The sequence below is a fragment of the Ambystoma mexicanum genome, chromosome 5q (genome assembly GCF_040938575.1).
Source record: "Ambystoma mexicanum isolate Mex_15411 chromosome 5q, UKY_AmexF1_1, whole genome shotgun sequence".
Taxonomy (NCBI): Eukaryota; Metazoa; Chordata; class Amphibia; order Caudata; family Ambystomatidae; genus Ambystoma; species Ambystoma mexicanum.
In genome coordinates, this window is record NC_090933.1 from 885,672,580 (window position 1) to 885,686,632 (window position 14,053).

General features: G+C 45.9%; 1 protein-coding gene across 2 annotated transcripts in view; it reads right to left on the bottom strand.

Annotated features, from left to right (window-relative positions):
• The window catches only part of INTS8 (integrator complex subunit 8), a 2,196,017-nt gene that overhangs the window by 442,552 nt on the left and 1,739,412 nt on the right, over nt 1–14,053 (bottom strand). For both annotated transcript variants that reach the window (XM_069621379.1, XM_069621380.1), the window contains exons 20-21: nt 8,640–8,696; nt 8,496–8,557 (exon numbers count right to left, since the gene is read on the bottom strand). In XM_069621379.1, coding sequence (XP_069477480.1) covers nt 8,496–8,557; nt 8,640–8,696 — 119 coding nt within the window. The remainder of the gene's footprint in view (nt 1–8,495; nt 8,558–8,639; nt 8,697–14,053) is intronic.

The following is a 14,053-nucleotide window of genomic DNA, read 5'->3' on the forward strand; positions in this document are numbered from 1 at the left end:
TACCAGAATCGTGACCGACTCCGCCATTAATTTGGTGATCGAGCCACTAGTCAGGAAGGAGTTAAACAGAATAGTGAGCTGGGGGACCAGGACTTGCGCATAGGTTTTATAAAGTTTTGCCGTAAGACTGTCGGGCCCCGGAGATGCATTTTTAAGGGATTTAATGGCCTCTAGAATTTCCGCTGCTGTGATTGGGTTTTCAAGGGATAATAGGTGAGACTCAGGTCGGGAGCTACGGGCTTGTAAGTATGAGGGTAAGTTCTCAGAGGTCGTCTGAGGTGCGGCCATTACAGCCTTGTGGTGATCCACCAGCACAGCCAGCTTGTCCCCCTCCATATAACGGGCCCCTACCGTCAGCCCCAATAAGGCGAGAGATGTTGTTCCTGTTATGGGTCTTTTTGACCTTGTATGCGAGTATTTGGTTTGCTTTATTGCTTCTACTATAGTAAGATTGTTTCGTGAAAGCTAGTGAACTGGCGGATCGGTCAGCCCAATGCCTCTCGAGAGCGGTCTTGGCTTTCATTAAGGCCCTCTGTGCTTTCCGTGTCCTACGGGATTGTAATTTTTTCTCCAGAAGTGCCACTTCTTTTTCCAACCCTGCCACCTCTAACCTAGGTACCCGTCTCCGTTCTGCCCCTGCGCTGATAAAAGCACCTCTCACAACCGCCTTCATGGCGTCCCAAATCATAGCCACAGCCATATCGGGGGTGGAGTTCTCAGTGAATAGTTAGTAAGTACTTCGCCTATTTTTCTTCTAACCCCGTCATCCAGTAGGATGGGGTCGTAAAATGTCCAATAATGTTGGCGAGGGCGAGTATGACCTGTTATGCTAAGGGTTGCAGCAACTGGGGCTTGATCAGAGAGAGCTTGAGCGAGAATTTCCACCTGATTACATTGGGGGGGGGGGGGGGAGTTTTGTCCAACAGAGGGTCTGGGACCAGGTTAAAATCCCCTCCTAAAAAGAGAACCCCTTTGGCAAAGGCGAGGATGGATGGAATCCGTTCTGAAATAAATTTGTCCTGGGCCGAATTAGGGCAGTAAATCGTCCCTATGGTAACTGGGCATTCCACCAGTAGTCCCTTCACTAGACGATATCTCCCATTAGGGTCCCTTCTGACTGTAATTCTAGATAAGGGGACCCTTTCATTCAGTAGAATAGCTACTCCCCTTTTCTTAGACCCAGAGGTGGCAAAGAAAGCCCTTTTGAATCTCTTAAATCTAATGCACTTTTCATCTGCTTGCAGTAAATAAGTCTCCTGAAGGAGAACTATATCCCCCCAAATAAAAGGCTGAGCCTGTGCTCCACGGATCTGCGTTTTCCGGGTAGTTTAAACCCTGTACATTCCAGGAGAGTTTGGCTTCGGAGCGCATCGGTAAGGGATGAAGGAATCCCCCCCCAAGGCGGATGTTGTTCCTTCGTGACCTGTTCTCCACGTCCTCCTGTATCGCCTCGAGAGCCTCACAGCGAGCCTCCAGAGCCGATAGTCTCTCTTGGCCTTTTTCCCATTCATAGGTTTGCTCACACATGGCATTCTCCACCTCTGCCGTACGATTCTCCACTGCTTCAACCCTCTTGTCGAGGGAGTCTATCTTTTTTGTGACATTCTCCGTTCCCTTCTTAATTTCTTTAGTCAGGGCTACCAGAAGGTCCCGCAGATCCGCCTTCGTGGCCAGGTTCTCTGGGTCTTCTTGGGTGGAACTAGAGCCGCTCAACTGCTCCCCAGGGGATTCCACCCTCCACGGCCTCTCGAGGGCATTGTTACCCAGAAGCGTGCAATGTCCGTTTGCTTAGTGGCTTTGCTGCTCTTAGCCATTATAGCACGATGCTTGATGTGAGGTGGGGTGCCGCCAGGGCTCTTCAGAAGTGGCTTGCTGGTACGTCCCAGTTAAAAATTCTTTGCATCTGCCACACCCCCACGACTCCCGGGGAGTAGGACCCACCTTCTCGGAGAGAGTGAGAATCTGCAGATTTATTCAGCTCTCTACTCCACTGTGATCCCACTGGGTAGTGTGAGGCTTGTGGCCTTGGGTCCGGGCAGGCAAGCTAAAGCAAAGCTGCTTGTGGAGTAGAGGAGTAGATTCCAATGGAGGGTCCCGCCACGGCCCGGCAGCCCTCGAGTCTACAACTGCATGGTAAGCAAAGATACGTGGTTTTAAGTGCCCAGAATGTCTTCATTGGCTTTGGCTGTTGAAGATTATTACTTGGCTTTTGTGAAAGTTATCAGGATGTTGCTCTTCTGTTGAGGCAAAACCAGCACCACCACCTGTAGCATCTTGGGTCTTATAAATTCAGGCAATGTTTAAGACTCCTTAAGATCACATAGGGCCCTGGGGTTGACAGGTCTAACCCCTTTCTAGGCTGCTTGGAAACGTCCTGAGCGTGGCTTCTCCACCAAGCTCGGAGCCTCTCCAATAGCTTGCTTACAGACCAGCCTCCACTCTCGATGCGCTGCTTCTTGGGCACCACCTCCTTCACTTTCACCTCCCCCTTCTCTCTCCATTTGTGTTCCTCAATGTTTAGTCATGCGCAGAACTGCTCTTCAACCAACTCTCTCATCTCCAACTCCCCGAGCTGTTACATTCTTGACTTCTTCAGTCTCAACTCTTTCCTCCTCCCATCTGATATCCCAAACGTCCTCCTTTTGCTCAGTGCTCCTCTTACCTTGAGGTTCTCCCCTCATTCCTCCTCTTCATCTATACTTCTCTCTCCCTTTATGAACTTCACCCTCCTCCTCCACCACCACCTCAGCTCATCTGTCTGATCATCTTCACTTTTCCTCTGTACTGCTACTCTTCATCTCTTCCACCTCTAATCCATCTTTGCACTTTCCCACACAGCTCTCTGGCAAGCAGTGTTTTTCTTTCTCGCTCTTTGTCACTCTCTGACCTTCCCTCTACCCCGCTCCCCTCTCTTTCTCTCTCAAAATCATAAGGCACTACCCCCACAGGGCTCCTACTTGCTTGAATCATCTGTGTGAATGCAGTGAGAAGCAAAGTGCCTGCAGCACTCACCATGGAACTACCATTACTTGGATTTTGGGTCATGCATGTTTCTGCAATAAGAGAACATTTCTATGTGGTCTGCCATCTTTAATTTGGACTTTTTGTCAGTTGGGCTGTGACCGGTCTGCAGATTCAAGAGCTCCTCCATCGCAGGGTTGGTAAGGTGTGGATTCCTTTGTCTTGCACAAGCACCTGTGAATGCCAGCATCCCAGGTTTGTGCAGGTATAACCATCAGCAGTTACTGACATGTGTCTCCAAAGTAACAATTCCACCATAGCATTGTTCTAGGCTCCGCAGACACCTACAGTGGAGAGGCCTCAGCGCATTGGGGTCACAGGTTTCATCTCCTTTGTTTGGCAAACATGTATTTCTCTTCGCTACTGGCAAAAAAGTCCTCACAGAGTTGTTTACCTGCCTTTTCCTCAGGGGAAGAATCTATTTCTCTGTGACCAGCACAAGAGACAATCTCACTCCTGAGGGCTCTAAAGCCTCAGTCAGTGAAATGCATAAGGGTCTGGCAGGGGGTCAAAAGGATAATGCTTCTTCTCTGCATAAAGGGGCCCTGCATTTAACGCTCACACTTCCTTGAGTACCTGAGGGTGTCCCAGAGGCTAGCCGTTGTCCCAGAGTCATAGGATTTTGTCATCCCTGTAGCCAGACCCCACTAGACAGTCCCATGACCTTTTGGGAAGTTGTCTCACTGGGAACCATTGTCTAATGTATTTTGTTTTCAGTCTGGCCAGCCAAGGATCATTAAGGTGCATGGGAGTTTGGGAAATGCTACAGACCTGGATAGGATGGAGAGCTTGAAAGATCTTTCATTACCAACTCTGTGGCCCGTAGCACGCAGTATACCAGGTACAGAGGAAAAACATCTAAACGGAAGGAAGGGATCATTGAAAGTGGGGAACAGGAATTGGTGGGTTAAGGATGAATCGAGATACAAAAGCAATATGGTGCCGTGCCGATCACGTTTATCTGGGATACTGAAATTTCAGGAACGGATAAAATGGGGCTCTACGTGCAGGAGGGTTGTTCGACAACTGCAAGCTTCGTTAAAGACCATTGTTGAACCTGCTGTGTTTAACCCTTGAACATATGTTGCTGTTTCCAGTTATCAAGCTTCAGGGGTTTTGAGCCAATCCTGGAAAATCCCATTTTGAATTCCGCCTGCTCACTTATCCCTCAAATTAGACAGCTTCGCCAGAGTAGATTGAGTAGTCAACCCTCTGTCTTTGTCACCTCTATCAATCATCACTGGCTCCCATATACTGAAGCAATTGTGTAGCAAATGCCACCTTGAGGGATGCTTCTCCTCTCTAAAAGGCATCTGTGCATACATAGTGAGATACCACTACAAAGCGACTCTACCACTGCAATCCCGTTATATTATTTCTCACAATCATGTGCAAATGATTGCTCTCTTTGCTTTGTCCTAGACCCATCTGGGTTAGAATTGTCAGACATCGCCCACTTGAAGGTACAAGTGATCCAGCGGTTGGGTAACGTATCCTTTAAAACCAATTGCCTGGGTAAAAACGTGACCTCTTTGCGGCCAAGCATGGCATTTTGATCCTGTCCTCATTGCTCATAGTTTGACCCTAATCAGGTTCTACTAGTGGACCCTATACTGTCACACGGCCCAGGACGGTCTTCATTCTCTTCCTTGGCTCACACAGGGCTTAATACTACTAACACCTTGGACAGTATGTCCTTCCTACAATGTTCATAGAATAGACCAAGACCAGATTTCAACACCTAGGAGACATTTCATGCTGGTCACCTTTGTGTGTTAGATTAATGTATCACAAGAGTTACTGAATTTAATGTTTTTCTCTTTTGCTTCTCTCCCCCACATGTTCCTCACCTTGCAATCAACAACGGTATATCTTGGTATATGTTTTTATAATGTGCCTTTCACGCACCATTGCATATTGTATCACATTTGCTTTCACACCGTGGCAACCATCATTTCTATTCTTGGACTCACTTTTCGGGGTGATTCACACATGAATGATTGTTTTAACCTCCCATTGTCTTCATGCTATGCTGTAACAGCCTGGATAAAAACTAAGTAAAATAAAAAAAACAAGTAGGCTGTCCACTAGTACGCAATTTGTGCACTCAATACCTGCATGGATGTTACTTATGATTTTTTGTTTTGATTGTTATTTCAAATTAAATTGCATTCCCTTGTAACATTATCTGTTCCATGTGCATAGTTGTCTTGGGTAGTCTGAAATCTGGACCTTTAGGGCGTTGGTACTTTACCTGGACACATGCTGCGGGAGGCAGATCTACATATAAACCACTTATAGAGGACCCAGCGCTGTTGATTCTACAGTTCTAAGCCCTCCTTCTTGGACAAATACATCTAGTTGTAGACTTGTAGTTATATATAGGAAATTGAGCACTGTGATGAAGTTCAGTGCCTGACCCCATCCAGAGCATGGAGGGGACTCTGCAACACATGAATGCCAGCATATCGGGGACTTGTTGCTGGAGTCGTAAACTACCTGAGATAGTACAGCGTAGCAGCTGCAGACTCCCCCCTCCTAGTGCATGCACCTCTCCAATCAGGATGATATAGCTTCTGAAGACCAAGTCTATGGAGATGTGCAGTGGCCCTTCTCCCCAAGACCTACTACCCAGTTACATACAAACTCCAAAAGGAAGGGTCCCACTACCAGTAAACACCCAGTGGTTACCCCCTCACCTAGAATTAAGAACATTCCTGGCCTAGAGACTCCCCCCTTACCCTCCCACCCCAAGGTCCAATAGGCAGCGGGAACACTTGCAGCAACTGCAAAACCAAGAACACAAACTGAGGAATGTGGAGCCTGCTGCAGGCAACAGGTCTTTGTGCACAACAGTGAGAAACCTGCAGAGAAAAATCACAAGAACTTTGTAGATTAAGAAGTGAGAGGAAAATGCAGCTGACGAAACAGCTGAAGAATCAAGTACGCCAACTCGGGATCCCAGCAAATCCTCATTGAGTGGAACAAAGTGAAAACAATTCGAATGACAATGCAGCCAAAGCTAGTGCAGCACCTACAGCAAGTGCAGCAGCCAAAGCCAGCACTACCGCAAAAGGCCCATGAAGAAACGGGAGTGGAGCCGCACCAGAAAGGTGGGATTTCTGCCCAAATCCAAGATGGCAGGTAAAGCTTCTGAAGCCTTGAGTCACTGCAGACCACCACCAGCAGGGGCAAATGAAGGCATGGGAAACTATCTAGCGACACCTTACATCATTGGGCTCTACAAGGCTGGATCGAGTTAGGGAAAGGGGGGCAGTGAACAAAGAGGAAGTCATGGAAAAAGCAGTCAGCCAGAAGCAAAGAAGCCATTGTTATGGCCCTGTCTCCCTGGAGGCTATGGCAGCTTTGGGGGCACCGCCATTGAATGTTCTGTCACGTTTCCGCTGAACGCGTTGCAGCGGTCTAGATGTTTTCAAGACGGTGCCCGCTCCAGGTTATTTGTGGGTTGCAGCTGGTGTCCTTGGGGTAAGACACTAATTTAGCTTCCTTTTGCGCTGCCTTGCCTGTGCTCTTTCTTGCCTTGCTCCTCAGGTGCTCTCTGCGCCCCGCTTGCTCGCTTCTTGTCCTGCATTTTTCTCCTGTTGCTTTGTCGTCTGCTGCTGATCTTGCCGGCAGTGCTTCCTGCTTTCTCTGTACTCCATTACTCTGCTTGCAAAGAGACTGCTGGTTCCCGCTCCTCGTTTTCTACCAGATTGTCTTGCTCCATTTGGATTACCAACTCGGCCTGCCTTTTCACCTATGGTTTTCTTAAGCCAAAGACCGGCTTTTCCCCCTAATTGGCTTTTCAGGAGGGGTCACAGTGTACCCTCCTGTTTTTGTACAGGTGGGCATTGAGACATCCTTCTGAGGCAGAACTGTCCTCTTCGAGGGTCGACAAACAGAGCGAAAGAAGTCTTCTCCAGCACTGCGCCATAGACACCCCTCTGACACATCTAGCGAAGACTCAGGTGAGCAGGGGGAAGCTACTTTTGAGAGCCATGAGGAGGAACACTGAAGAAAGTTAAGGGGCCTAGAAGAGCTGAAAAAGTTGGGAACCCAAGGAAGGCTGAGCATACTGGTAAAGCATTTTGCCTTGAAAGAGCTGTGCAGCCCGCTAGGCTGGAGAGGCCGAGTCCTTAAATTCCTGGGATTGCTGAAAGTGAGCTGTGTGCTATATCCTGGGAGCAAAAACCTTTAACCAGACACTATAAACCTGAAAGGTGTTGGTTGCTGTACTCCTGAGACACTGGTTTTTAACTTGTGGTAAAAAAGCAAGCTGGGCGTTATATTGCTGTGACTGAGATCAAAGCACAGAGATTCAAGTGATCTGGGAGCTGTATCCCTCAAACTGAATTCCTAATTGAGATTCGTATAGAGAAGAGCATCCATATTACAGAAACATGACATTTAATTTCACCCATTTTTACACTGTTTTTCTTGAATTATTCCATGACTGAAAACAACTTTTTGGTTGTAAATCAAACCTTAGATCCCATACGCCCCTTCTCTAATTTCAATCCCAATTGGAATAAAGGTTTCGAGAAGCCTACTAGGGATTACTCCTGGTGGACCAGTGCAACCTTTCAGATCCCATGGGATATCATTAACACTAATACACTGATTATCCAGACACCTTATAGATAAACCCCTCTTGACGCATTTTACTAGCTGTTACCAAGCCAGTAGCAGTTGTAGATAGACCCATAAATCCCATAGGAGTTCATCCCAATAAAGTGTTGAAATATATATTTTTGTGTCACATTTTGTAGTTTAGCCACACCATGCTTATCTACTGTACGGGTGAGAAGTTAGAGATACCCTCCACAGCTCCTTTTATGCATTGGGGTCTTTAATTTGTCATGACATTGAGGGCCTCAGCAAATGCTGGTCTCTTTGCCCATCCAGACCTCTGACTGTGTGGCTAAAGGTAGTAAATGAAATAAGAAAATTGTGATCAAGTTTAATCGATTAGCCTCAACAGACCATAACAGATACGGTGCTAGACAGAACAGGTTTGACAATCTCCCACATGATAGGTTTGATGTTTTCAAAATGTCCTTGGGTTTCATAAATGCATGAAAATGACTGGTTTTTGATCATCTTGGTTGTAAAACCAGTGGGCTGTTTTCTCTTTACAAAAGATCCTTATATTAACCATATCAGTGTGTGAGCCCTGTGGTATCACATTTTGGGCCTGATTCACAGAAGTGTTTTATAATGAAGCACTCCCATAGGAAAACGCTCCATGAATCAGGCCCTTTATCTCTAAGCATTGTTTGTGTCAGATGAGCATTCTTATAATTCTAGACTAACAACCGCAACAAGAGTGGGCTCATTTTGACACTCTGCAATAAACAAATTGTTGTGGAATATAGGCAGAGAATTAAAAGTCTGAGTAAATGGTTTAGACAACATTAATGTGATTACAAAGGTAAATACCATCAAATAACTTGAAAGGATTTTGAATTCCTTACTTTGGTATGGTGGGCGGCCAAATAGACATGTGTTCAGCAGTTATATCATTCACTATGTCTTCCTAAGGAAACAAAAGATTGCATGAACACTTGCAGAACAAGAAAATATAAACTGAAAGAAATATAAAATTAAGTAATACAAACCCGAACATTATGAAGCTTGACAAAGAGGGATAGTAGAGTTGTCAAAACCAGTGGTTCCTATTAAGGCAGAAAAAGAAAAGTGATAAACATTTAATGTTATTAACCACCTGGCAAGTAGTTTTTTGCTCTACTTTGGTTCATGGTAAAACAGCCCGGTCCTATAATGACTGAAATCAATATTTTGCATGCATTCAATCCTACAAGTAACAATGGTCTTTCTGATGGATATGATATGCCTCCCACAGACTGCTCATCCTTTTAAGTGTCTGATCAGGAAATAAAATCCTGTCACTAGGTGGCAACATGCAGATCTGGGCAGATTATCAAGGTGCCAGTGGCCCCTCTTGCACGGGAAGTGTTGCCCTCAGCACATATGTGTAGCCATGCGATTCCTCACTTAAGTTTCACCCAATGTTGATCAATCACAGACGCACAGTACAGATAAAAAGAAACCAATTTTTCGAGAATTCTTGTTTATGGGTTGGTGGGAGAGCATACCATATCCATCAGGAAGAATTTTGGCAAAGATAAGCAACTTGTCCTTATAATCGATACCTACCTCCAACAGATTTCTTGTATTTTAAAATACTCCTCTAGCAATAAACAGACGATAGATGGTGCAAGAAAATTAGCCTAATACTAGAAAGGGCATCAACATAGAATCGTTTTGTGCAAGTATGAAGTGGTGTACACATCACCGCCTAGCAAACACCCAGCAACAGAACACCTCTGTATAATGCAGAGGTAGCCGATTGTCCTCTTGTGGGGTGGATCCTTGTGCCTTCTTTGTTTGCCAATTCATAGCAGGTTTTGATCCCAAAGACATGACACCAGGAAATTGTGTGCTTCGATATAATTTCCTTTGCAATGGCCTTCAAAGCCAATGAGCAACTGATTGTCTAGTCTGTACTCTTGGTGATGGCAACATAGACCGGCCTTACGTAAACTTTACAATCCTTCCAGACGCGCAGGTCGAGTCAAATAGTCTATCTACTCGACCTAATAGAAATGTGTAGAGGAGGTCCCGAATAAAGCCTGCACTCCATTCGCCCATTTTGAAGTACCAGGAACGTTCACACCAAGATATGTGACCTATGATGAGCAAATAAACCAGCAGAGAGCCGCAGTAGGGCTCTGCCCAGTACCTATCAGAAGAGCAACACCTATTGAAGTACTGATACCCAGACAACCATGGTCAGTAAGGTATCCATTAAGAAAACCCTACCAGCAAATGGGACAAAATTAAGATTGCCTAAGTACAGTCCCGGAAGAAACTAAAAACGTCTTAATGGAAGACGAATGGTGACGTCACAGGGACCCGGACAGGCGTACAGATAGAAGAAATGATGACCCGAGAATGACACAAAGACGAAACTCCATGAATAAGGACATCGTGAACCTAAAAGGGAGAACAATGTTGAAATACAAAGAAGCTTAAGCTGTAAACAAGATGAAAATATTCAACCAGCTAACACCTGTACATATGCTTGGAACTGCAAGAAGGCTAAGAAAACAGTACGGCTTGCTATGCTAAGTAGAAGAATAGTGCGGCAAGCGCCATTATACATTATCTACCTCAAACGAAGCACAGTATAATAATGGAATTCCACTTTGCAAACGAAGCAGAATCAACTCAGTTTACTAAAGGCCGAATGGGCAGAGATTCATAATTCTAGCAAAACAAGAAGACGGCTGAATCAAAACTCGGCAGATGCAACTCCTGCCAGGAGAGCCAAGGTCATACCAATAGAAGGAACGAACAGTAGCTACATATAATTGAAACTTAAAAACAGAATATCATGTCTCTGAAAGGTCGAGATAAGGAGGCGTAGGCGGGTGGCAAGCTGAATAAGAATCAAATACACAAATTGAGAGAAACTAGACAAATTCACGGTGTGGCTAGCACGTGACCAGCTGAGCGAGAAGGAGCACGGGTTCACACCTACGCTTGGCATCCGCCCAGGAAGAGATGTCAGAACTTATCCAGACAGAAGATGCAGTTTCGAGGCCAACCAAAGTAAAATAATTGACACAGTCGCTGAAGTGATGATTGATTGTAACCTTAATTGGAGGAAGGCCAGCTAACTAGGGGGCACCCTGCAACTGGCTGACCATTCTGCGTGCTGCTAAGCAAAGTGGAAAAGTATGCATGGGGTTGGTGCCAACCCAATCACAATGGACCAAATAATGTAGGGTCCTATAGTTAGTAGAACCAATGGGACGTTGTACTTTTAGTGACGTCTACAGTAGTCATTTTGAAGGAAGGGCTTAGACGCCCACCTGACAGTGTTTACCCAATCCCCTCACTCCGTTACCATATACAGATATAGTACCTATATTAAAGTTACCTTTTCCTAACCAATAGAATTGCATATTAACTTCTGAGTGTTATATGTCAATTATGATGTTTTTTCAGTATAAATACTATGATTTTTATGAAGTTCGTTGGAGTTGAAGCGAGACGGACAATCGCATCACTGCTGATTTCCATGACTCCCTGTTTTTTGTACTTTTCATTAAACTGACTCCCTTTGCCAAACCAGTGAGTTGTCCTTATTGATTGGTGTTGGAGTAATAAATCTGCACCCCCATCCATCTCGAGGGTGCAGCTATCTCGTCTTAAAGTACTTCGGAGCAAACCTCGGCTCTATGGGCCGGCTGGGGGTCTCCGGAGTACAAATACACTGGACTCATAAACTGGTATTTTTTCTGCATTGATAAAATCATGGCGACATCCAAGGAAACATTACCAGGACACACTGAAACCAAATTTCCTATAGACATGTTGGGATGCACGTTTCATGTCACAACGTAGGGAAGAGTTTTATGTTGCATACGTCATATTCGAAAAATGGTGTGGCTAGGTTAGACGCAATGTTGATGTGATGTTGCAATTTAACGGGTGTTCTGTGTAGATAAATGGGTTGGGATAAATGTTAAAGTGTTACTTTGGGTTTAGTTTGGATACATTTTAGATTTGCATCACAAACAACATAATAGAAGTTGAGGGGACACATGTAATTATGCAATGTACAACGTGTAGTGCTTGGAGTGGGAAGTGAGGAGCGTTATGCATGCGAGAAAGAGACGTTGATGAGGGGAAAGCCACTGTGAGGGGTGCGGTAGTCCGGAAACAATGTACATGTGGGATTTGATAATCGTTTAGATGGGAGACATATTCTAGTATATTAGAGGAATATCGGTTTTGTTCCGAGTACATGGAAATATCACAAATCACTGCTTCCCCATAGCTGAGTTTTGTGTAGGCTGCAGAGAGTTTGGTTTACGGGGGTGAACCTTGCATAGCCTGAAGGGTTGAATGACCAGGTCAAGGAAGGAGGAATGAGGCAAACTGCATTTGGCTAGCTGGCGAAAGAATCAAATGGTTACTTGAGGCAAAAAGTAAATGAAGTGCCATTGGGTTGTGGGTTTACGACTAGATGGGTTTGTGAATATAAGGAATACATTTCTTTTTTTAAATTGATTTTTTAGTTTAAACAAACTTTTAGCAAAATATCCAAAATTCCAAATGATGACTGGTTCCAAGTTTTAGGCCAGGTTCAGTTACCAGTCTTCAGAGTGAGTGTTACCTAAGTCTAGAGACCAGACAGTTATTGAAGAATTTCACCACTGCTATTGTCAAGCTATGTTGTGTCCCATTCAACAAATGACCCCCACCATACTTCCAGGGACATGTTAAAGGTATTTATATTGTACACCGTCACCAACAGAGTTGGTCCCCAGGTGCTCTGGCAGATCTGTAAAACAAGAAGGCGGGTGGAAATGGGTTTGTCGGGAGAAGACGGAGTAGGTGAGTGAGAGAGGTATACACTGTGTGCCGAGCTTTGGTTAAGTATTGGACCGGGGCGACACCTTGTGTGCTGTTGTAATGTGTTGTTGGTTTGTTGATGTGGTGTGGTAAAGTGCGTGCGGTTTGCTGGGCGAGAGTTGGTTGTGTGAATTTTCAGGGGAGTTACGTATGCAGAGATTTGAAGGTGGGGTTAGTGGGGTGAGAATCCTGGTTGTGGTGATTTCTTTTGTGTCACTATGGGTGGGATTAGTTGCTGCTATCCTTTCTTGACCGTCTGACTGTTGTGGGGGTTGGCGCGGCGCACTCCCTGCTGTATTCTAATGAACTTTGTATAATGTGACTGGGTGTGACTATTCTCCTCCTTAGGTTTCGTAGCTGGGGGTTGGGTGGCCCCTATTCCCTTACTATTTATTTGAAATAGGTCTGTTGGGGCTTGAGTGTGGTACAGGGCCAGGATGCTATTGATGAATCGTCTGAGTGCTTCAGTCTTGGTCTGCCTAAGTATTCAGTCTTTAGTGTCCTCCTCTCACGGCTATCTCTCATTATGTGGTTTGGCATGTCGTGGAGTGTCTTCCTTAGTTTCCGATTGTAGTAGATTGCTAGGTGGGAACCTTGATCGGTATCTTCATTCATCATTGTTTTAGCTGTGTTTTAGCTGTGTGTGTATCCTTGTGGGTGCTCTTCTAGTTATGCAGCAAAGAGCCAGGATTTGAGCAGTTTCCTGAATATTAGGGGGTTTCTTGTGTTCCGTATATTCTTTTGTAAGTCGTTCCAGGTTTTTGGTGCCTGAAGAGAGAAGGAGGATCCTCAGAGTTTTCTTTTGTTGTAGGGTTTCGGTTCCAAGCGGATGTCGTTGCTTGATCGAAGTGTTCTTGTTGGCTGATGTAGGCATAATAACGCGAGGAGAAGGCCAGAGGACAAGGCCTGCACTCCTCTTTGCAGCTCCGCTGCGAGTGCCTCCATCGGCTGTGCTCGATCAGCTGGCAGCAGAATTCCATCTGCTTTACGGAGCTCCAGCTGATCCAGCGCGTCTCGCGCACATTGCGAAGGCCTCCGCCATGGAAGGCATGATCACCGCCGACAATGCTTTTGATAAAGCATCTTTTGAATTTCGCGCCGAAACGACGCCGCTTCCCGCCCGCAGCCCGCAGCCTGATACGGCTTCCCGCCCTGCCGGCTCCACCCCCCCACCATAAAGGGAGACGGGGCTCACCGCCAGGCGAAGCCGCGAGGAGAAGGCCAGAGGACAAGGCCTGCACTCCTCTTTGCAGCTCTTCGCTGCTCGGCTGCCATTTGCCACGATACTATGCAACATCACAGAGGTAAGGAGCTTGCCCACTGCCTCCTCCTACACCAAGACTTGGCCACCAGGAGCTCCAGACTACGTGCTCGCACTATAGAGCCCACCATCAGCTCCAATTACCCTTCCCACTAACATCCGCAATGCGCGGCTATGCTCCCGTATCTCGCAACCCAACCCACCCACTTACATGGCCATACCCAGGTGGTTAACCACAAAGCCTAAAGCCTTCTCAATTACCCCCTATACAGTAGCAAATGATACACTCCACCCCACCCCTATTTGTTCCACCTCTACCTGCAA